The sequence below is a fragment of the Centruroides sculpturatus genome, unplaced genomic scaffold (assembly GCF_000671375.1).
Source record: "Centruroides sculpturatus isolate CEXI.00-Female unplaced genomic scaffold, Cexi_2.0 scaffold313, whole genome shotgun sequence".
Lineage (NCBI taxonomy): Eukaryota > Metazoa > Arthropoda > Arachnida > Scorpiones > Buthidae > Centruroides > Centruroides sculpturatus.
Window position 1 is genome coordinate 273,813 of NW_019384656.1, and position 24,317 is coordinate 298,129.

The 24,317-nt window shown below is 31.0% G+C and overlaps 1 protein-coding gene across 1 annotated transcript in view; it reads right to left on the minus strand.

Annotated features, from left to right (window-relative positions):
• LOC111626441 (protein argonaute-2-like) overlaps window positions 1–7,693 on the minus strand; it is a 119,644-nt gene extending 111,951 nt beyond the window's left edge. The window contains 1 exon segment of the mRNA XM_023369811.1: window positions 7,549–7,693. Coding sequence (XP_023225579.1) covers window positions 7,549–7,567 — 19 coding nt within the window. The 5' untranslated portion in view covers window positions 7,568–7,693.
• Between the last annotated feature and the right edge of the window lie 16,624 nt (window positions 7,694–24,317).

Consider the following 24,317-nt stretch of genomic DNA (forward strand, 5'->3'; position numbering starts at 1 on the left):
TCTAATTTTTAACGATACAATAGCGACGATTATTATTTTAAAAAATTTTTGTTAGGCTTAACATCGATGAAAATTCAACGCAAAATAGGTTAATAGCGATATACTAATATACTAATTACATGGGATATAATAATATACTACACTAATAATGGATTTTTTCATACTTTTCGGTTATCCGACTTTTCAATTATCCGACCAACCCCAGTCCCCAATTAGGGCGGATAATCGAGGTTCTACTGTAATTTGTTTAATTCTTTCTAGTTCCAGTATAACTTAATATTTTTACTGTCTAATGCAATGATTTAAAATTATATATTTTATCAAAAATTTAATTTTTGTATTATAATAAGAAAGGTTATAATAATAGACTATAACAGATTAACTTATATTAAAATTAAAATTTTGAATAGCTAAGAAATTAAAAGTGATTATTTTTTCTAAGCTTATACAGAGTATTTGCTTTAACATTTATCCAGGCACAGAATATGCCTTTCTATCATTGCATAAATACACATATAAGCACCTGTAACATTTACAGTAAAATAAATTAATTCACTCGAAAAAGAGACACGTAAAAATCATATAGTAGTCTGTAGCAATATGCAAATTTTCCTCTCTCTTCTAAACATGATGATAATGGAAGGGCGATTTTAAGATTTAGCATAATATACAAAGAATCTGTAACAGTAAATAAAAAAAGTAACATTGCATAAATTAATGTAAAAACAGTTAGCTTTATTTTGTTCTAGTAGATATTCAAAACAACTGCCCTTGGCAGTGCAGTAATACAAAATATAGGCAGTTGACATGAGTTATAGATGCCATCTAACATGTCTACTGTTTGAAAAAACTTAGTATTTTGAGACTTGGATGAGTTAGACCATGTTAAAATATATTGATTTTCATTAATTAAACTATAGTATTCACAGTCAGTTCAAACAATAAAAAATTTGTATATTTTTAACAAAGTCCATATGAAATATTCTTATCTAATTTAGTTACTTTTTATTTAAGCCTATACACTAACGATGTCACACATTTAGCAAATGTAACAATTCATTTTAAATTCATATTAAATTTTGCAAGTACCACTTTAATTATAATTATCAAATTATTGCCGTGTGCAATAATGTTTCTTAATGACATTTCAAAATCTTAAATAAACTAAATATTTAAAAAATTTACTATCAATAGGCATTATATTTCACTTAAAATTTAATTATTAACACATAATAGAAATATTTAAATCAATGGTTCCCAACCTTTTTCGGGTGGTGACCCCTTTTTATAAAAGCCAAGTGTCCTGCGACCCCGATACAATTGAAAAAGGCATTTTTAATAAGGTAATTAAAAAAAACAACGAAATTAGTTTTTTTAGTATAATTTTATTTTAAATTATGTTTAATAATTTAATGCGATGGTTGAAATTGCATGCTATTAACCAGCCTCAAAAGTCATGGGTGAGTTTTTGTTAACGCCAACCTCATGTCATTCTCAACATTTAATTTATTCTTCTTAAACTCTCAACACATGTTTCAACCAACTGTGACAGAATAGCATACCTAGATTACACTTATTTTAATTTTTAAAAAATATATGAAATTATTCAAACTTCAAGACATCATTAAAAATAAAAATTGTATTATAGTGAAAATTTTTTTTAGTTTACTCTATAAGTTGGCGATCCCACAGAAAGCCTGTTGCGACCCCCTTCTGGGTTGCGACCCATAGGTTGGGAACCCGTGATTTAAATAGTTTATTTTCTCATCAGCAAATAGAGTCTCTACATTATTTCTTTTAATTACTTTTTCAAACATATTTTATGAATCAATTTTGATCAATAATCTAAATCACCCTCAGCAGAACAATTCAAAATATATATCTAAACACCTTTTTGGCTGCTGAAATTGGTTTTATTTGGCAAACGTTTTCAACCTAGTTTAATAGGCCATCCTTAGGCTACATTTTCTTGAAACATACAGTCTGAGGATGGCCTATTAAACTACGTTGAAAACATTTGCCAAATAAAACCAATTTCAGCAGCCAAAAAAGTGTTTAGAGATATATTTTGAATCATTTTTGTTTTAAAATATTCAAAAATAGCTGTTCTAAAATTTCTTGTTCCAATATTTAACAATGGAATCTGATAATAGTATCCCAAAAAGATCTAATTCCAAAATAAAAAATGATCTAAAACAACCACTTCACACCTAAGTATTAATTCCAGCAAATGAACAACAAAAAAATTTTAATGTTCAAACATTTTCGGCCGTCTTTCAGAGGCCCTCATCAGGAAAAATTGCATAGAATAGAAAAACAGTTCTATCTTTTTAACAGTTTTATCGCTTTTTAACAAATTATCGCTTAGATATGAAGTGACTGTTTTAGTATATATTTCCAGTTTGTGTGCCAGTTTATTATGTCCAAAAAATAATCTGTTGGATTTCTTAAAAACTTGTTTTAGTGTTAATAAACTTCACAATAGACAAATTCTACAACCAAATTCCCAACCTGTAAGTTCCAAAGTATTTTCTGAGGTGTTGCTGCAGGTATCTTTAGTTGAAATTATTTTCATAGGAAATTTCACCTTTTTTTCTTTTTTGACTCTTCATCTTATGGCACTAAGAGAGCCTAATTTTCTCTAGGTTTAGCCAGATGGCCAGATGGTAAAAGATGGAGCCAAATATATTCATAATGGACCATTAACAAGAACTTCTTGAGCATCTGCTTGCCCAGATTCAATCCTGTATCCTCAAAAAATATAAGCTAATGTCTTAAATGCCTCAGTCATACACACATCACCATGAACGTTTTCAGTATTCTTGGTGATGTCTGTATTCTACAACATTCCACACTTATTTATTTAAATATGACTATGTTGGAATATTCTATTTGTGATTATCACTAGTAGTCATATCCAAATGTTGCCATGCTTGCCTTTCAAGTTTTACTTCCATTTGCCTTTGCATATCTTTGAAAGAATGGGTTTTCAACACTTTTTCATATCAGAACAGACAAGGCAAAAACAGACTGAATGCTCAGATAATATGAAATTAACTTTAATACTCAGCTGCAAATTTTGAAACTGGTTGCCCATATGAAAGTACAACATTTCATTAAATATTAAATTTTATATTTTAAAAAACTTATTTTTAAATATGTTTTCTTTACCCTACTGAAAATTCTTTTTTTAAACAAATATGGCATGGAGTTGCAAGTTTCTTGGTTATTATAGGAGGTCATAACTCAAAAAAGGATAAGAAACACTGTTAAAAAAAAAAAGCATTTTTTGTATTAATTTAATGATTGCAAGTTCAACATGTTATGAGGTGCAAAAATATACAAACAGACCCCAACTTTTGGACACACTGCATTCCTAACAACCAAATATACAAAAGTACTGCATGTTATAAAAGAGGGTTTTCTTCCCAGAAAACTGAAAACTACATAATCTCATGTTAAGATACAAAAATTTGTTTTTTCACAGTGAATCTAAATTTTCCACAGTAATACCAAAATATATGCAAAATACAATACCATTAATAGGATGTAAAATTAAATAATTAAAAAAAATCAGCAATTTTCAGTTTTTATTTAAATTTTTCTAAATTGTCAACATTAATTAATTAAAATATACTTTGTATCTCAAATACTGATTGACTAAATGCTTAACAGAAATTAAGGTATTACAATTGTTTTAAATTTAAGCATGGGTTTTCAACAAGACTTAAAACAATAATCAATATTTTCAGTAATGTTTGATTTTTATAGATAAGTATAATTTACTTGGGGTTGAATATATTTTTCTTTATGGAAAATATATTCAACCCAAAGTAAATTATACTTAAATTACTAGAAATTATATCTGCAGAAGAAGTAAATAAGACTTTCATATCAAAAGCAGTGAAGAAAGTGAAAACATTATTTTGTTTATGTAATATTTTGTAGAATGCACTTTCTCCTTATGCAATTTTCAAGTGATTATTATTCTCTCAAAGGATTTAATGATAATTTATATGAAATGATAAAACATTTTAATATTACAATAAACTGAACATAAATATTAAAAAAAAGGATTTTTTAGTTATGACAGATGGATAATCTAGGCCTATATTAATTAATTAATAAAATTTTTTCTTAATCCAAATATGACAATATTCCTCTTTTTATATTAAAAAAAATTCAATTATTAGTCTTACGAAGACATATCTTTAAATGCTATTTCTAACTAAAACTAAGGATAAAATTTTAAACTGAATTTTGTTTATTTTTCTATAAAAAAATAATTTTACATTCTTTTTAGTAAATTGTTACTGTTAATTACTATAAATTATAGTTTAAAATACTTTTTAATGATATTTAATGTGATTATTTGCTGTTTTAGAGTAAATAGTACGGTTATTTGCCCATTTCAAATATAAAACTTTTTAAGAAAAATGCTATAAAAGCTATTCTGATAATATTGCATAGCAGTATTGATACAAGTTTCTGCTGTCAGTAGATAGCAAAAATATCTGAGGTTTTTCTGTTGTTACATGTGGCCAATAACGACACAATTTTGCATTTTCATAAAACAAGGTACATTTTGGATTAAACAGTTATAGTTTGTAATTTCTAGATGATTATAGCAAAAACGATATAAAAATTAAATGCATCAGTAAGTATATAATATTTCCTGATTTAATCTTTCTGTTATGACATAAAATGTTTAATAACACATTAAATAAATTGAATTTTTAAATAAAAATTTCCTTAAGTGGCCAATAACTACTGTTTACCCTATATCTTATTTATTGTAATTGCAAAACCTAAGATTAAAGATTCAAAAATACATTTCAGTGATTTTTGAATCTCTAGTTTCTTTATTTGTGTATTTATTTGTCTATGCTATATTGCTTAATGCAAATGAATATTTACATAGTGAACATTATAATATTGTAAGATAATTTGTTACAACATTTTTATTGTTTTGATTTGGTTTGGTGATGATTCTTATAAAAACAAATATAAACATTGAATAACCTGATTCTTGATTAGTGCCAAATGATCTGTCAGATTATATCAGGCTATATTATGGATACATTTAATAATTAGATATAGTTTTGCCTAGAGGTAGACAATTAAGTTGCCACTGTGTAATACAGTAGACCCCCTATAACATGAGTTCATATAACATAGATTTGTATAACACGACGAAAAAATTGTGATCGTGTTCGTATATCACACTAAAAGAGACTCGTATAACATGATAAAACGTCATTACCGACTCGTGTCGTGACAGGATTGGTTGAACTGGACCAATAGCAGATATTGCACAAACTGTTGAGTTTAAACGAGCACTGGACCTACTAAAAAACAATTATTATTCAACAGCCAGAAAAATATTTTTATTAATGATGGCTCTAAAGTTCAGCGAATTTTTCGCAGAAAAATAACTTATCAGAAAACACGCACCCACCATTCAATGAGCCGTTCTGCAATGAAAACAAGCTTAAGCAATGGCGTTGTCGAACGATGCATACTCAGTAAATAATCCTACAATTTTTTGTTTATAGCATAGTTTATATGGATTATTCCTGAGAAATTATATGTGTTTTGGAAATGTTGAGTCAAATTAGTCTACAATTGGTTAATTTTATGGAAGAAAACCTTTCAAACAGCCGTAGTCCCTAAACTGCACACGTGCCGGGCTATGATTGGCTCATGTATTTAAGTGACTCATACAACACGGAATTCATATAACACAGAACATATCTACCGTGTTATAGGGGTCTACTGTAAACTTAATACAAATATCAACAACTTAAACCCAACAGTTATATATTAAAGCTAAATGATTGCTGGATTATAGCCTAATATAATCTGGCAATTGTTTGGCTTTAATAAATTTAATATTTATAAATAAATTAATATTTAATAGTTAATGATTTAATCACCTACATTACAAAATTTTGTAATTACTAAATGTAACCATAATATAGCCCAATATAATATGGCAGATTGTTTGGGATTCTTATATAATTTTATAGAATAAACTGATAAAAATAAAATGGAATAGAAAAGTAAAGAAATGTTAAGAATAAAAATAAATCAAAATAGATTATATTATTAAAATAAAAAATTTGGTTTGGTTTTATTTGGTGGTAAGTTAGTAAGATATTAACAAATTTATTACTGTTTATAAACAATATAAACAACTTACCTTCCATTTTAAACAAAATTTTGTATTCTGAATCAATATTTTGTTATATATTCAATAAATTGTGGGTCTTAGACATCTAACACAGGTCATCAAAGGAATCAAAAAATATTTAGGATATGAACAGTCATAAAATCTCCTATTTTATTAATGTAATACAAAAGATTTCAAATGGGCTTATTCTGCCAGAGAAAATTTTTTAAGCTGAAAAATAATGTTTTGATATTAAAATTGAATGATTTATTTTAAAATATCAAAATCTGTTTGTTAAACTTATTTAAGTAAAAAAAAACTTGATCTTCAAATCATTATTTTATTTGGAAGTGAAAAACCTAAGAATTACTTAATATTCTAGACACCTTCTTTAACTCCCACTCATTAAGAAAATATTGACCATTTGTTTACATAAAAGATTATGGTTTAGTTCTAAATTTTTATTAATTAAATCAAAGTGTTTTTTATATGATTTTATAAATATATTCATAACATTCTAATATTAAAAATAATATTGAAAAATACAATTATTTCCAAGAACACCTACTGCTCACACAAATCGCTATTAATGCATTTAGGTTGAGAAACAGCAGGTTATTTTATATAACTTATTATATTATTCATAACTTTAACTTTTATATAGAACTTTAATAATAGATACACAATGTAAAAATTTAGCCTATTGACTTACTAAAAGTTTCTGTTACCAAATATTTTATTCAATTAAGTACCAAATAGCAATTTTATGGATTATTTTACAAATAGCCTATGATTTGTAAATTGTTTTCAGTGTTAAAAAGTTAAAAAAATTATAAAGTAAATTACAAATATTTTTCATTAGAAAAAAAATTAAATAAATTATCTTAAGAGTCAAATACACGCTTTCTTTCTAACAAATTAAAATCAGAATTAAATGCATTATTTCTTTCAAAAAACTGAATAAATTGAAATTATTTTATTATTATTAATGAAAACTGCAAAAAATTTTATTCTTGAATCATATAATTTTAACATTAAATTCATCACTTACACGAATTTACTTATCAGGATTTAAAATGTAAAATTTAATAATTGATCGATTTAATTACTAGAAAAATGCTCCATCAAATGAATGAATGGTTGAAAGTACGCACATAGGATAAACATCTAATTGAACTATAATTGCTTTATTCTATTTAAAGCAACATCCTATTTGATCGAAGCGAGAGAAACAGAAATCGTTCTGTTAGAAAAACAAAGTTAAAAACAAATTTAGTCTTGATATATTATCACAAAAATTAAGTTAGGCCTAACCGTCATATGTATATATGATATGCATTTCCTTAAGGAGCTGATAGTTATAAATTAATACATACGTTGTCCTACAGGATACATGATTACGGCAAGGATATCCGCACTTCCTCGACCGGTCTCTGTCCAATTTCCTCCGTTTTCTTAATATAACCGCTAGCAACAACAAAACAACATGGCGACTCAAACTCAACTCCAAATCCCTGTGCATGATTTTACGAACTCTGGTGAGTAAAAGTGACTCAACGGAAATGATGTTTTTGAAATATGACTAACGGAATTACGTCATAACTTTATGAAGATAAATTGTATTAATATTTTAAATAAAAAAATAAATATAAACATAAACAACGATATATAATTATAATTAAATGTATAATTTTAAATATTTCGTAAATATGCGTTTCACATAAATGTGTGTTTCAAGGGAAGAATATTGTCACGGGGACAAAGGCGGCCAAACCAAACTTGGTCTTTCCGAAAGACTGTAAAATTAATCTGTTGCTGAAATCAGATGCATCTCTGAAAAAGTTATTGAAGTGTAAATGTAATGTAATACAAAAATTTCAAATGCGAAAGTACCATTGATGTGCACAAAGTGTTTTGGCAAGCAAACAGTAATCAAGGCAATGAAAACACGTCATAAATGCAAGAGTAGAAATTCAGGGTTGGAATTAGATTATTAAGGCAAAAAAAATTCCAACTTCTTTTAAGCACTTGTAATGAAATCAGTTTCAAATTTAATAATGGTTGAAACTTATGTAATTTTTTTTATTTTAATAGCTTTTTTTATTATTAACTCTTTCCGCCCTTTGGGCACTAAGAGGGCCCTTTTAGCAAACCCATTATGAGTTCGGCCAGACCCACAATGAGACGGCTGGGTGGTGAGGGACGGGGTCCGGCATATCCGGACGGACTACCCCCGAAAAATTCTGGAAATTTTTCGACCCGTCCGGATTCGATTCCGGGTCCCCCAGAGGAGTAGGTTGTCACTTTGATAAAAACAAGTTTACAAAAGCAGAAAATAAAACGGAAACGTTTTATTTTAAAGATTATTTTCTTGTGCATGTAGTGATAGTTTTCTTAACGGGCCAGACTGTGGCCGGATGGCCGAGCGGTCAAGGTGGCAGCCTACCGCTCTGGGGGACCTGGGTTCGAATCCGAACGGGTCGAAAAAAATCCCCAGAAATTTTTCGGGGGTGGTCCGTTCGGATATGTCGGGCCCCGTCCCTCACCATCCGGCAGCCCCATTATGGGCCTGGCCGAACCCATAATGGGCTTGCAAAAGAGGCCCTCTTAGTGCCCACAGGGCAGAAAGAGTTAAAAAAAAAAATGGGCCAGACTACCAGTCAATCGCCAAACGATTTCCAGATTTTGGCTATGCTTTTACATATGGTATTGCATTTCATTTTTAAGTGGCTTATTTAATGATTTAAACATGCATGCATCAATATTTTCAATGAGTAATCTATTTTGAAATTCTGTAAGAATTAAATTCATCTTATGGAACCTCTTTTCCACTTTGCTCACTGGCAATGTTTGAACCTGTTTTCAACTATTTTAGCATCTAGCCACATACTTTAATTAACATTATCCTTCCGGTCTCTAAGCTGGGCTGGTCCAAGCTGACTCTTAGCTAATTTTAAAACATTTTCTTCCCTATATAGGACAAGATTATCTTTTGGCCATTATTCATTATACAATGGCTTTGCCCATTTCAACTCAATTCAATTTCTGGAAACCGTTTTATCAGATTATCAATTCAAAATTGGTAATACTGCTTTGTGTTGATTTCTTCTAGTGTTTAATGGAATTTATTTAAATGACCCAAATTTTACATTTTCTGAACTAACTGCAGAATACTTGAAGCTCAATAGTTCCGCTTAGTTACTCTGTATTTTTTTAAAATATTAACAGTCTGTTTCAACCATTAATCAGATTTAACTGTTGTAAGAGTCTTCTAACTGCAAACTTTCTGAAAGTATTTCAAGTTCTTACAGGTTTTCTTTTATGAGAGCCAAATTGAAAACAAAGGTTTCAGTTATACACAGTGTAAGCCAGTAGCGTACCGTAGTGGGGGCGGCAGGGGCGGCCCGCCCCGGGCAGCACTTTTTAGGGGGCGACAAAATTTCACAATAAATAATAATAATATCTTGTAAAAATTTGAAACATCCTAATCCATACTTGTATCGCGCCGACGATAGTGCTGTCGTCCGGACAGTCCGGGAATTGGCTCGCCGGGTGAATTAGTAACTTTTTCATCCGAGGAATTCCTGCGAAACCTGTTAACCCCCGTATAACACGGTAGTTACGTTCCAAAAAATTGCCGTGTTATGCGAACCCGTGTTATACGAAACAAAGAACTAATACGAAAAAAAGGGTTAGGTTCTAAAAATTAAAAAACATGCTAGTATATTTTCATAATTAAGATATCTTCATTAAAATTTTTTAAGTGATACATATTAAACAATGTTTTCTTCGTCATCACTAAAAACACTACTAATTAACCGAGAGCATTTTCTTTTTGGCAAGTTATCCTTATCCTCTGAGCATTTTTCTGCATTATTTTCAGATCCATGCTTTACCTTTTGCAATAAGTGTATAATTTTAGATTTCTTGCTTCTAGTTAAAAGATCTTTATAAATTTCCTTATATGGTGCTAAGCACTTATGAAGAATAAAGCAAGTATGGAATAAAGGGAAAACATTTGGCAACATCAGAAGCAGAAGCGTCGCGATCTGGCAACATTGAAACAAGTTTCGAGAAGGACCACGTGTATCGACAGAAGGCGAGAAGAGAAAATTTACATACTTAAGTACTAATAGTTCACGAAAATAATAATTTTCGTGAACTATTATTACTTAAGTATGTAAAAATTTATTACATTTCCTGTTGTACGAGGGTTTTACCCAATTCTCGAACCGTGTCAGAGTGAATCCGTGCTATAAAAGTACCGTGTTATACGGGGGATGGTACCAATTCTCGAACCGTGTTAGAGCGAATCCGTGCTATAGAAGTGCCGTGTTATACGGGGGTTACCTGTACATGTTCTCTCTTCATTATCATTTGATGACCGTAGACAAAAATTAAAAAGAAACTCCTAGTCAGACCTGGCAATGTGGTAAGAATATCCAATTCAATTAAGAATTCTAATATTAAGCTGCATAAAAAATTATGTAATACAGTACTTTGGTAAACTCCGTGTTGACGTAGGTATTCAATTGCGGGTGTTTTGCAAATTACAGTCGACCCCCCTATAATACGGTAGATACGTTTCTGTTTTTATGAATCCAGCTTCTAGGAGTCCATCCAATCACATCCCGGCACGTATGCAGTTCACGGCTACGGCTGTTTGAAAGGTTTCTTCCATAAAATTAATCGATTCTAGACTAATTTGACTCAACATTTCCAAAACACATATAATTTCTCAGGAATAATCCATATAAACTATGCTATAAACAAAAAATTGTAGGATTACCTACCGAGTGTGCACAGTTCGACTACGCCGTTGCTTAAGCTTGTTTTCGTCGTGGAGGTTGTCATCGAATGGCGCTCGCGTGCTTCCTGATAAATTATTTTTTTTTTGCGAAAAATTAGCTGAACTTTAGAGACATCATTAATATAAATATAATTTTTATGGACGTTAAATAATAAATGGTTTTTGGTAGGTCCGCTGCTCGTTTAAACTCAACGGTTTGTGCAATCCTGTCGCGACACGAGTCGGCGATGACGTTTTACCGAATTATATGAGTTTTTTTTAGCATGTTTGTACGAATACTGTCGCAATTTTTTCGCCGTGATGTAGGAATCCGAACTATAGGAACCCGTGTTATAGGGGGGTCGACTGTAATTGGTCACCTCAGTTACGTTCGATGTTATAAAAAAAGTTTGACCTAGATAGATCTTTATTATATGTGATAGAACTGTGATTATAACTTATCTGATCTTAATATATGTGATCTAATTTATGATTCAGAATTTTAAAGTATTGCTTATTATTTGATAAAAAGATTTTGTTACATCCATCAGACTTTGGAGTATGGTGCATATATATTATTGAAGGAAATAAAGAATAAGAAGAGTACAGTAATTGGTTCTCTGACTGGGATGACATTTTAAAGATGTCCGGTTATTCCTTATTGTATCTGAAATTGAATGTTGACAATATAGGAAATAATACAAGAAATATCTTAATCGATTATCAATATATAAGTAGAGAAGACGAAAGAAAAATTTCAAGTTCTAGTTCCATACATAGTACTTCAGTACTTTAAACATTAATGAACCTCTAATAATTTGCAACAGATCAGTTAATTTTAATTTTAATAAGTTATATACAGATCGAAACAAATATTTTGTGTACTGTTAGAATATGAATATACAGTAAGACCACGCTTAACGGTGCCTCGATTAACGCTAATTCGATATAATGCGGACTGCTCGAAGCTTTAAAAAAGCTCAAAATTTAAGCTGATTCAAATTATCGCGGCATTTCATTGATTACTCCCAAACACGAACCAATCAGCAAAAGGTAGCAATTTGTCGTAGCGCTGTACTTTCTTTAAATCTGTTTGTTTGGCGCAATTTTGGATAAAATATAACATCATGGATTCCATAGGCAATAACGGCTTCTCTTGGCAAGAATGAACTGATAAATGCATGAATGAAGTGTGGAAGAAGTTATGGCTGAAAGTATCCAAAAATTCTCAACGAGTAGAGTCCATCAATGTATCGTTAGGTTGATCAAATAGTCAACCTAATCGATACAGCAGGACTAGATGTAGACGAGCAGGATATTAAGGAGTTACTGCAGGTTTCTGGTGAGAGCCTTACAAACGACGACCTTCAAGAACTGGCAGAACAAGAAATTCATGTAGAACTGGAAAATAGTGATTCTGAAACAAAGAACCCAAAAAATTTCTCTACAGATTTCCTTAGTAAAAATTTTGGTAACGATAACCGAAATCGTTGATCAAACTGTAGCGAATGAGCCAGATTTTGAAATGAGTGCAAAAGCAAAACGAGGCGTTTTGGATGCGATTTCTTGCTACCGACATTTGCTTAAGGAAAGAAAAAGAAAGCGACAAATGAAACTACACGACTTATCGCAAAAAAAACACGAATTTCAGAAGAGCCAGGACCTTCATCACAAAAAACGAACTTTACATTTTTGTGTGCATATGTTTGTTATTTAACATATATTATTATGCAAATTAATATAAAAATTACTTAAAATTAAAGTAAAATCTGTTTATTTTTTGTCACGTGTTTCCCTTTCTCTATTTACTCTATGTTAAAATTACCTCGTTTAACGCTGTTTCGTTTAGCGCTTTGTCGTCTAGGAACGCATCCCCCGCATTAAGTGGGGTTTTACTGTACGAATAATAGAGCAGCAAAAATGTCCACAGTGGCATAATGTAAGGTAAAAGTTTGTTACCTAATTGGGTTTTGGAATGTACAGAATTATAAAAAATATACGGTAAATTGGTATTAAAATTGGGCAATCAAGATGAAACTGCGAATAAGTTAAGAATGTTTTTTGATAGCCTATTTCTTTCATATTTAAAGTGTTTAATTTGTTTAAACGATTTTTTCTTGTTTTTTTTGTAAAATTACTTCCATTCTAGACGTTTTATAACCTAAAATAATTAATAACATTGATTGATTAATACTTATATGTTTAATGTATCTATCTGTTTTCACTTGGATCTCTTTCCTTTCTAGATAGGGTTTCCAGATGCTTGGGGATAAAATCTGGGACAAAATGAGTTCTTTCCGAGAAATTGCGATGCTTCAATTCCAGGACATGCAAGAAATGTGTATTTTTATTCTGCGGGAAAAGAGAGATACTTTATTGTAAGAACAGTTTTTAGAATACAGTAATACCCCGACTTACGCGAATCCGGAGTTACGCGATTTTCAAATCTCGTCGATTCGTCTTTTGTTTGAGCGTCACGCAACCCTTGATTACTCACTCCCCCCACACTATTGTTCAGCTTACATGTTCGGATGTGTCGCGCGGAATCCACACATAGCTACAATTTATTTTGTGTTATTTATTTCTGTGTTTGTTATATCTACGGAGACTTGAGAGACTCTACTATGTCATCCAAACGAAGTAGAACTAATTCTTCTGCATCAAACAAGAAAAGAAAAACTTTATCTTTGGAATGTAAAGTTAACATTGGGTATGTTCGTAAAGTCGAACGAGTTAAGCGAGAATGAAGTCATCGTTATTCCTATTTCGTTAGACTTTTCGAACGATTCGTTACTAACGCGTTTAACTCGTTTGACTTTACGAACGTACCCATTATTAAAGACTTCGATACAAAAATGAAAATTTGTGAATTGGCAAAGAAGTTTGATCTACCGGAATTGTCGGTCAGAACAATTATAAAAGGCAAAGAAAAAATTCTCGAAGCTGTGAAAAATGCTCAATCTTTAAATTCAAGCATCATTCGTAAACGTCACAGTATTATCGCTGAGATGGAAACAATGTTAAAATTATGGCGTAATAATCAAGTAAATGTGAAAAATTGTAAAATAATATAGGCCTAATTTGTTATACATATGTATTATCTAAGATTTTATTAAACATTTTTTTCTAAATTATTGTTTTCTTTAGTCTCCGGCCCCAATTAAAAATTATTTGTATGTATTTATATGCGAAATTATACCCCAACTTACGCGAATTCGACTTACGCGGTTACCGCTCGTCCCACCTATCGCATAAGTTCGGGGTATTACTGTACAGTTCTCCTTTTGCTAGATGGCTGTCCGAAAAAATCTGGGTAATCCCGGAAAATCAAGACATCTGACAGCCCTGTTTCTAGAACGTCTTTTCTTCATTATTAGTTTGCTCTCAATTTGTTTTTGGATGACCTCAAGTTGAATTCTTCTGCATTCTGATCAGTGGATCCGTCTTCTAAGCCGTTAGCGCGTAGAGAGGACAGTTAAGCAAAATTAGAGTAATTAACACAAAATTAGTTGAAATATGCAAATAGACTACAACACCTTCAGAGGTGGAATGACTTGTGATAAAATTATTTTTTAAGAAATACTGTATTTTCAATTTAAACATTATAATCATTTTCATTCCGACTTTTTTTCTATATTTGCTTTCCTGAGAATACAGTGGAACCTGATTAATTCGAATCGGTCGGGAAAAAAGAACTCGTACTTTGAGTTATGAAGATTCGGCCACAAAATCAATATTTTGTGCTTTGATTTAGAGTTGACCCATAATAAACTATCTAAACGATATTTTCATGGGTCTTATTACGTAGAATCGTTGTTCAATGTAAACTTCTCGGTGTTGTCCAGAAACTAGAAAACGTTTAACCGAATGGTTAATCCGTTCATTCTTAAGTGTTTAGTAAGGATTTTTTAAATTGCGATATTTCGCGTCTAAAACCGATGTTTTTCATTTTTTTTAAATCCACAAACATATCACTCTGCGATTGTTATAGAATGATGCCTCGTACTTCGAACTTAATTCCTTCCTGGAGGTCGTTCGAACTCCAAATCAATTTTTCCAGTAAGAAATAGTGGAAAGTGAATTAATCAATTCCCAGATTCCGAACAATACCTATTTTGATAAAATAGCAAATTCATATAATTTAAGGTAAAAATAACACAATTACTGTAAATGCCCAAATAACGAATTAAAACCGCGAAAACCATAAATAAAATACGTAAATACTGTGTAATAAAATGAAAATTGCATTTATTGATCGTAGGCTACACTGTGCACCTCGGCATCTTAACATAGATATGTGATTTAATTATAACAGTTTTGAAATTTAACATATAGAAGTGTGAGGTTTTATTCTTCGTTTAGAAGCTTGCTTTAAACTTCACACTTTGTTTGAACAACATCAAGTTGTAATGTTTTCGGATAAAAAAGCATGTTGGGCTTATTATGCTTTATGAGTCTCGAAAAGGATTTAACGCCGTAAAAACATACATACAAGACATCGGCGGAACACGAAGTGTTTAGCCGGCAGGAAAGAGGGTAAGGGAAAGAGGAGGGAGAGGAGATAGACAGTAGAGAAAGGTAGGATCCCTCAACGGCTAACATAACCCTTTATGTTTGATGTTGGCGTGCAGTTTTTAGGCGCAAGGCCGTAGTCCCCAGAAGGGTCTAAAAGAAAACCCGAGTGTAGCGAACACAATAATTGAGTGCCGCCACGAATAGCTAAGTGTAGAAGTTAGTGCCAAGTGGCTGTTAGTAGGAAGACTTATATCTACTTATTACTAATAAAACTGAACGCAAGCGCGAATATCAATAATATTAACAGCTAGACCCAATAATGTTATATCGACCCCCAGGGGCCGATTAAAAAATTGAAAGCAAAAATCACAAATATAATTATAAATATTATTATGTTTTTGAATATTGTTTCAATGAATTTAATAGTACAGCTACCGGTCAACGTGTAAAATGGCTACGGATCAAGTCGCACAGAACAGACGGAAATTGCAGAGTCCGTGTTCCGGTTCTTACTTATATAGTATATGTCAAGCATTGTAAGCTTATGTCTGATTCGCAGTACGCTGACGTTATTAGCACCTCTACAACCGTTTTTAAGCCGCTGTTCGTTTAATTTTAGTATTTCCCATATATACAATAAATGTAAAAAATGTAAAATTAAAAGAAATGTAGGTACCGAAATGTATTAAAATACAGTAGAGCATCGATTATCCGACCCCAGATTAACCGTCACCTCGGTTAACTGACCGCGTTCTAATCGGCAAATGCCACTAATGATGCGGCGCTACAATATTTGGCTATGTCTTGGCTACTTTAATAATAATTTTACGTGTTTTAGCTGGCAACACACGCTCGACCATAAAGGGAGCCAGTATTTAAACGAGGTTTAATTTTCTAATTTTTAACGATACAATAGTGACGATTATTATTTTAAAAAATTTTTGTTAGGCTTAACATCGATGAAAATTCAATGCGAAGTAGGTTAATAGCGATATACCAATTACATGGGATATAATAAATATACTAAACTAATAATGGATTTTTTCATACTTTTCGGTTATCCGACTTTTTAATTATCCGACCAACCCCAGTCCCCAATTGAGTCGGATAATCGATGCTCTACTGTAGTGAGTTTTTTTTGCTTGTAACACAAACTTTTTGGTGGGGATCGATGTGAGGTTTCGATAAGTTGCAGGGGATCAACGATCAAAAGAGTTTGGCGACCCAAGCTAGACAGACAGTGTGAAAACAAACGAACACAATGACAAACTAGACAAGACGAACGGACCGACACGGACAAACGAGTAAAACCTTAATTTTTTATTATTTTTTATGTATTTTTTTTAAACGTTAACTTACTAACTAAATTAACATACCATAACCTAGGACGAACCTAACCAGACGACTAAAGATAACAAACCGTAATCTAATTTAACAACCAGAAACCAAGCTAAGAGTCCCTAATCTAACTTACAACTAGGACTAACCAAATTTAGATTGAAAAAAGAAGATAGAAAATAAGAATTAAAATACAAAGTTGAAAGGATGCTATATACTGACAGTTGAAACAAAGCAAGGGAAAGCTAATTGCCATCTGTGCCCTCCAAAGTGAGTACTCTCAAGGATATGAATGCAAGATGATGATGGAATTGTACAGTATGTGTGTGAATGAGTTGGTGCGGGTTGCAAGGCCAGTTGTACTCTTCAAGAATAGCAGCTCTCATTAAACTATCCCTAATGTGATTGTACCTATTGCAGCGAAAAACTAAGTGAAGTGGTGTTTGGTCCTCCTGAATACCACAATCACATTGTGGATTGTTCCCAAGGTTAAAGCCATGCAAGTATTGCTTAAAGTTGCAGTGTCTTGTAAGTAGCTGAGCGAGGGTAAAAGTAGCAAAGAATCACAGTAGTGTCAACCTTGGAGATGAAAGTTTAGGTGAGCCTACCAGTGGTGTCATGGTCCCAGCTGTCTTGCCACAGAATGATTTGCTTCTTAACGTAATTGTTGATGTACATGGTACAAATGTAACTGAAAGTACTAGTGACTGAAGACTTTGCAACTTGTTTGGCAAGATGGTCAGTGGTCTCATTTCCGAGAACCCCTGCATAATCCTGGAACCATTGGAAATCTATTCTAATGTTGTCTAAGAATGTAGTGTATGAGATGGATGAGTTTTAAGCGGCTATTAGACTTCACAATCCTGTGTAAAGCTACCTTACTGTCAGAATAAATGCGATAGTGTAAATAGTGTCTTTTGTCCTTCCTATGCCTAATGTGAATTAAGTTCCTATGAATACCTAAAGTTTCTGCCTGTGCTATTGAACAGTGTACCTAGATGGAAGCAAGTGTTATGAAGCTCGCGGTCTAAGTCGGAGTAAACTACAAAAGCGGCACCCACATCGCCACCCATCTTGGAACCGTCAGTGTAAATCCTAAACATGGAATGATCACCTAGATCTTTGAAGTAAACATCAGGGGCAATCTGATGGGAGGGGTGGTAATCGTAAGTCGGGAGGGTATTTTTTACAAACAGTAAAATAATACAAACAGCTGTACAAACAGTAAAATAATATTAATAATAATAAATTGTAATGTATATGGGGAAAATACTCCTAAACTTTGAACATGTCAAATATAGATTAAAAAGTTCCGTTTTGGAAATTTTAAAATAAAGGATACCAAACATATGGGGTGTTCAAAAGCTGTGGATGAATAAAGATAGCAGGAAGAAATTGTTGGCAATCAACTAACACACAATACAGTTTATATAATAGGATGCCTCTTATAAAAACTTTTTTGTCAAAATGCTTTCGCCCATCCCCTAAATTTTTTGCATATGGTATGAATTACTCAAATATGAAATTTCATCTCGATATGACCACATTAACTTGTGCTGACCTGAGCGCAAAACTTGAATAGACATGAATATTTTTTTCCCCGGTATGATTGACATGGGGTATATTAAGTAGAAGTATAAAATCAATAACTAAGAATTATAACATTTTATTAAGTTTCTGATATAGTAGTTCTCTGTAACATTCAATTACAATATTTGAAACTACTGTTTATACTTTCTCTTCTATTTTTTTCTTTTTTTTACAATCTGATTTATGGTCTTTGATAGTCTTGCACACAATGCAACATAAACTCTTTTTGTTAATAAACTGTAAAAGTCTTGCAATAACTTAACAGCTTTTTCAGCACTTATTTACAGCTCTTAACATTTTAACCGTCCTTTGGGCTGCTAAATACAAAGTGTTGTTTTTCCACATTGAAGGATATTATTGGAGAAACTATTCATTTGTAGCTGAGAAAAGAATCCTCTTCTTTGAATTGATACAAAACCATCAATTGTTTTCTCTAAAATGAGAAACTAATCAATGATACAAAATAAATAAAAGTATGCTACTACAGTAAAAAGAAATTAAACTTACCAAATAATTTGCAATCCATTTCTTCTCTCAGTAGAATGAATGAATTTCCTCCCCATACATCAATATTCTCTACCCAAATTGACCAACATTTTGCTTTTGGTTTGATGGTCAACATTGTCATCAGAGAAAGAGAGAAGAGAACTGACATCTTTGATGTGATTGCTGATGTACATGGTACGAATGTAACTGAAAGTACTAGTGACTGAAGACTTTGCAAGACGGTCAGCGGTCTCATTTCCAAGAACCCCCGCATGATCCGGGAACCAATGGAAATCTATTTTAATGTTGTCTAAGAATGTGATGTATGAGATGGATGAGTTTTAAGCGGCTATTAGACTTTGGATAAATAGCACACTATGCTTTAAAGCTGCTGTAGAAACAGTTGTATCTATCACTTCATATGATTTTAATGATTTCAAGGAGTAGAGATCTTGATTAGGGACTTTTACACTGTGCTTAAGCTATGATTTAACATCAACTGTTACAACAAACAGAGAAATATCACATAAAGCTTCATCATCTCCAATGGATAGTTTAAATTCTGACCTTAGGAGAACTTAATTTTTAAGAAATTAATTGTTCTTGCCATCCATTGGGTTTTATGCATAGCCTTCTCACTTTTTCCAAAAGTTCACGCACTCATGAACAACAAGATTTGCACTCTCACTTACAATTAGCTTAATCTCTTGTATGCTGTAAAATAAAACAGCCAGAACTTGTCTATTTGACAGCAATTTGCTTCTGGTTGTTTAGTGTCTCATGTTCCCTATCAAAAAAACACTATCCTTAAAATTGTGTAATTTGTAGTGTAATGTTAGTGTAAAGGCACACAAATACATCTAACAGTCAAAAATCAAACACAGACTGACAGTGGTACACATATAATGACCAGATCAGACCTGAGCAAAGTATGGCATGTCCAATTTGTTTTTGATACATTGATGCTCAAGTCAGCAGAAGTTAATATTCATCGATTGCCAAGAAATTAAATATGGACATGTTTTTGAGTGTAAAGAAAAAATGGACAAGTGGGCATTCAAAAATTTTGAAGTTAGAAAATGAGGGGCACACTAATATATAACCAAACACACCAAAAATAAAGCAAAAAAAGCACTGAAAAAATACATGCAAATGCGAGAGATGACTTGAACACACAATGGATTGTGTTTATGCTTTGAGCATATTTTTTTCAATGTGCACAGTTTGAACATCAAAACAAATTTTTGTCAAATTTTGTATTTGAAGATAGAGTTGTTTAAAGTACAAAGTATCACTGTAATGTATTTCTGACATAGGACTACAACAAAAGTTATTTTTCTGACAAATCCTGTTTAGTTTTTAGAATTGAATAAAGTTCATTTATATGAATTGTGATCAGTAATGACAATATTTTAGTTTAATTATTTTAGAATAGATTTACATTAGAATAGATTTCCATTTTAATTATTAATTAAAAGTTACTAAAAACTTTTAATTAATAATTAAATTGTAACAACATTAATTTTGTTAATTTGCTAAGTACTGTTATAACTTGTAATCTTTCTAACATAAGATGGCTGATAGTGTAACTACCATTTATACAACCTATGCAATTGTATACTAGTCACAATAGCCAAAATTACAAAGACTACTTCAGGAGTTCAAGAAGACAGACTATGTTATTTGGCATTACTGTACTTTCTATTGAAAACTCAGAAAAGAAAAAACTGCACTTTTCCAAGGCAGTGGATATGTGCTGTAATTAAGATTTTAAAAAATTTTGGGCAATTAATGTTCATCATAAAGTAAATAGGTCTACAGTATACTAATGTATTTCACTATTTTAAAATAAATAAATTACTTATCACTTTATAATTTTATATATATATTAGGTTGTGTTGTGGAAAAAAATACGAAGTCCAATTGGGAAACTCATTTTGGAAATGCTGCCCACTCATGTAGTTATGCCTTTGAAGCTGGCAATTGTAAAAACAAACTATATCACTTTTATATCAAATGCAAGGGTAAATAACTGGTAAATGGTAATTAGTTAATTTTTTTATTGGTTTATTTCTCTTTTCTATAATTTCCTGCCCGTTAATTACAGTTTGATCTATCTGAGAATAGTGTTAAAATTACTTGTTGTTATATGTGATCAAAAGACCTATTTCTATTGTTTATATAAAATTTATATAAAGTGATAAAAATGGATTATAAATAAATATATAAAATAAAATAGTTTGATAAATGTACTCCTATCTTAGACAATTGCACTTATAAACTAAATATTTGGCTGGAGCCAGAAAATTCAATTCATCTGGCACAAAGCTGGAACTGGGAGCTCTGATCAAGACACCTACTCTAAAATCCTGGCTACAAGTACTTTTTGGAATTTGCTATCTTGTTAGATCTACTATGTAGTTCTAAAAAATTTGAATTTGAGTGCAGTTGTTAAAAAATGCACAATCTTCCAATAAAAAAACAGTTCTCATAGAGCTACATACATACAGACATAGAATATTATATTATTAGAAAATATTTTATGATGATTCAAAATTTAACAAATGGACTGTTAATGAAATTGAGACTAAATAAAAAAAAAATTGAAAGAATATGTTTGAAAAAAAAATGTTGCAATGAATAATTTGATTACTCTAGTCCCATGGTTCCCAATTAGTGGTACACGTACCCCTGGGAGTATGTGAAGTTGCATGAAGGGGTACGCGCGGAAATCTAAAATTGGTCGATTTAAAATTTAAATGCATGAGATAAAGCAATCAAAAAAATAATGGGTGGACCATCAAAAATTCAGCAATTTACAACATGATGTCGAATGCACAAATTCGTTTATTTATAACTAAAAATATTCTCGAAATTTCATCAAGAAAATGCATTTGTGATAATACCTAATTGAAATTCTTACGCAAGGAACAAAAATTGTACAATTATCATTATTTTCATGTCAGCTAAGCGGCAATAAAATATTTACTACCATTTTGCACAGCATACCTCTGCGAGAGCAGACTTTCGGCCATGACAAACATGAAAACTATCGTCACCGACTTCAACTCGAAGATGACTTGAGACTGAAGCTGACCAAAAAGCAACCAGATTTTACAAAGTTGTGCAAAGAAAATTGTGCACATTTGTCACAATAAAATTAAATAACCTTATGTAATTTTCTTTATTATTAGAATTGTATTTTAAAGGTAATAAATGTAAAAAAGCTTATTCTATTTATCACTAGCTGTCTATCCACAGCTTTGCCCCATTATATCAAATTATCTCATGGGAGTAAGATATTTTCTCGCAGTAAAATGTAGCCTATGTCCATCTCCAACATGTAAGCTATCTCTGTACCAAATTTTATTAAAACTTGTTTAGTGGTTTAGACGGGAAAAGGTAACAAACAGACAGACAGAATTACCTTCGAATTTATAATATTAGTATGGATTAATATGAATTTCTGCTATAAGGGGTACGCGAGTTTCAGCTCTTTCTTGAAGTGGTACGCAGGAAAAACCAATTGGGAATTACTGCTCTAGTCTAACTTGAAATGTGTCTGAATAGGATAAAAACAATTGTGGAGAGCTATTTTCATTCATCAATATTTGATGATCATATGACCAGAGTTATACAGGTGTCAGTTTCTATTTTGAGCAGCTCAAGTTTGATTTCAATGCAGAGTGTCAGGAATTTTTCATAATTAGTTTGACACTATGTCATTTATAACATCTTTATCATCATTTACAATATCTATGCATATTTGTATACTAAGAATAAAGTATTTAATTTTAGTACTTTTGGAAAAATTATTCTCATTGAATCTTTTTTGTTTATTTTGTCCACTGCATTATTCTGTATTTCAGGCATATAATGCTCCTCAGAAGGTATAAGATAGGTAGGTAGTTTATCTTTGCACAATTCCTTTAGGTTAAAAATATTGATTTCCTCACCATTTTCAGTAATTGGGCTGCAATTTGAAAAAATTGTAGACCTATAAATTCCTACTGTTGTCCATCTGTCTGCCCGCTCATTTGTCTTTCCTTAATCTCAAGAATGGAATTAGATGAAAGACAAGATCAGATATGGAAACCTTAGAGACAGGAGGTCCCAATTAATTACTGTATATAAGTACTTCTGATGCAAGCCATAAGTCATGTTATTTCAATTCAAACATTTTCCCCTGAAAGATGTTAGGTAGATGACCAGCATGACTCTATTGTTAAAGGAAATGTATGATGTACAGGGCCATTACTAATTTGAGGTGGAGAGCATATATTTTAAATTAAATTAAAAATTGCAGCCCATCATTGTAATAATGTTTAATTTTCAGTACATGTTGACTCACCCTTCACTACTCAGTTCTTTCATTCAGCTAAATGTCAGATTGATCACTGAGGCTTGATTCTAACTAAAGAAATGTTCAAAAATCTGAAGCTATTCACATAAGACTTTTGACAGGATTACTAAATTAAATCAACTATAAAATTTTGTTATTAAAAGTATAAAATAAAATATTTAACATTAAATCATACTAGATAAAATTGAAAAATTATCTAATAAGAATGGATAACAATCAATTACCAAAATTGGCCTTAAAATATAAACTTCTCAGAGATAAATATATGGAACATGTTAAAAGTAGGCTAAGTGATCAAAAACATCTTAAGCTTAAATAGAACAAATTATAAGACAAACCAAAATTGTTCATGATAATGACAATAATGATCTGATTAGAATGTTATAAAATTTCTGGTGTTTTGTAGTGGCAATCAGAAAGCAATTTATGATGATTTCTTCTATATAGAATGTAAAAAAAATCTATAAGTGGATTTAAAATCTGAAAGTTAATTTCCTAAAAAAAATAGACTTTATTAGAAATATAATTACAGTATTATTAATATTTTTTTAGTATTTTAAAGTTACCTAGTTACTGTAATATGGAATTTAAAATTACAATTTTATAATGCAATATTACTCTCATTTATCAAAACATTCAAATTTATACATATAAAAATTATGGTGTTTGGTAAAAAAAGCATTGAATGTTGACAATTGAGTACTGGTGGGGGGAAATCTGAAACACTGACTGTCAATTTAGTAGTATTTGCTCATACAAACCAAGGTTAAACTCTTGAATTTTCATCTTTACACTTCCATAAATTTACATGAAATTTATTAATCTTGTACAGTAAAATTACAATCTGGCATCCACTATACTCATTTACTGAAAATATGAATTTAACAATGTGATAAAATTTACACAAAATAAATTTTTGTTTTTGATTAAAATTTTTTACATTTCTAAATATGAATTTATATTTGAATAAAAAATAAATTAATTCCCCAATCAAACACTATTAAAAATTAATTTACATTTGAACATAAACCATTCATTTTTGAAAAATATTATTGATATAATTT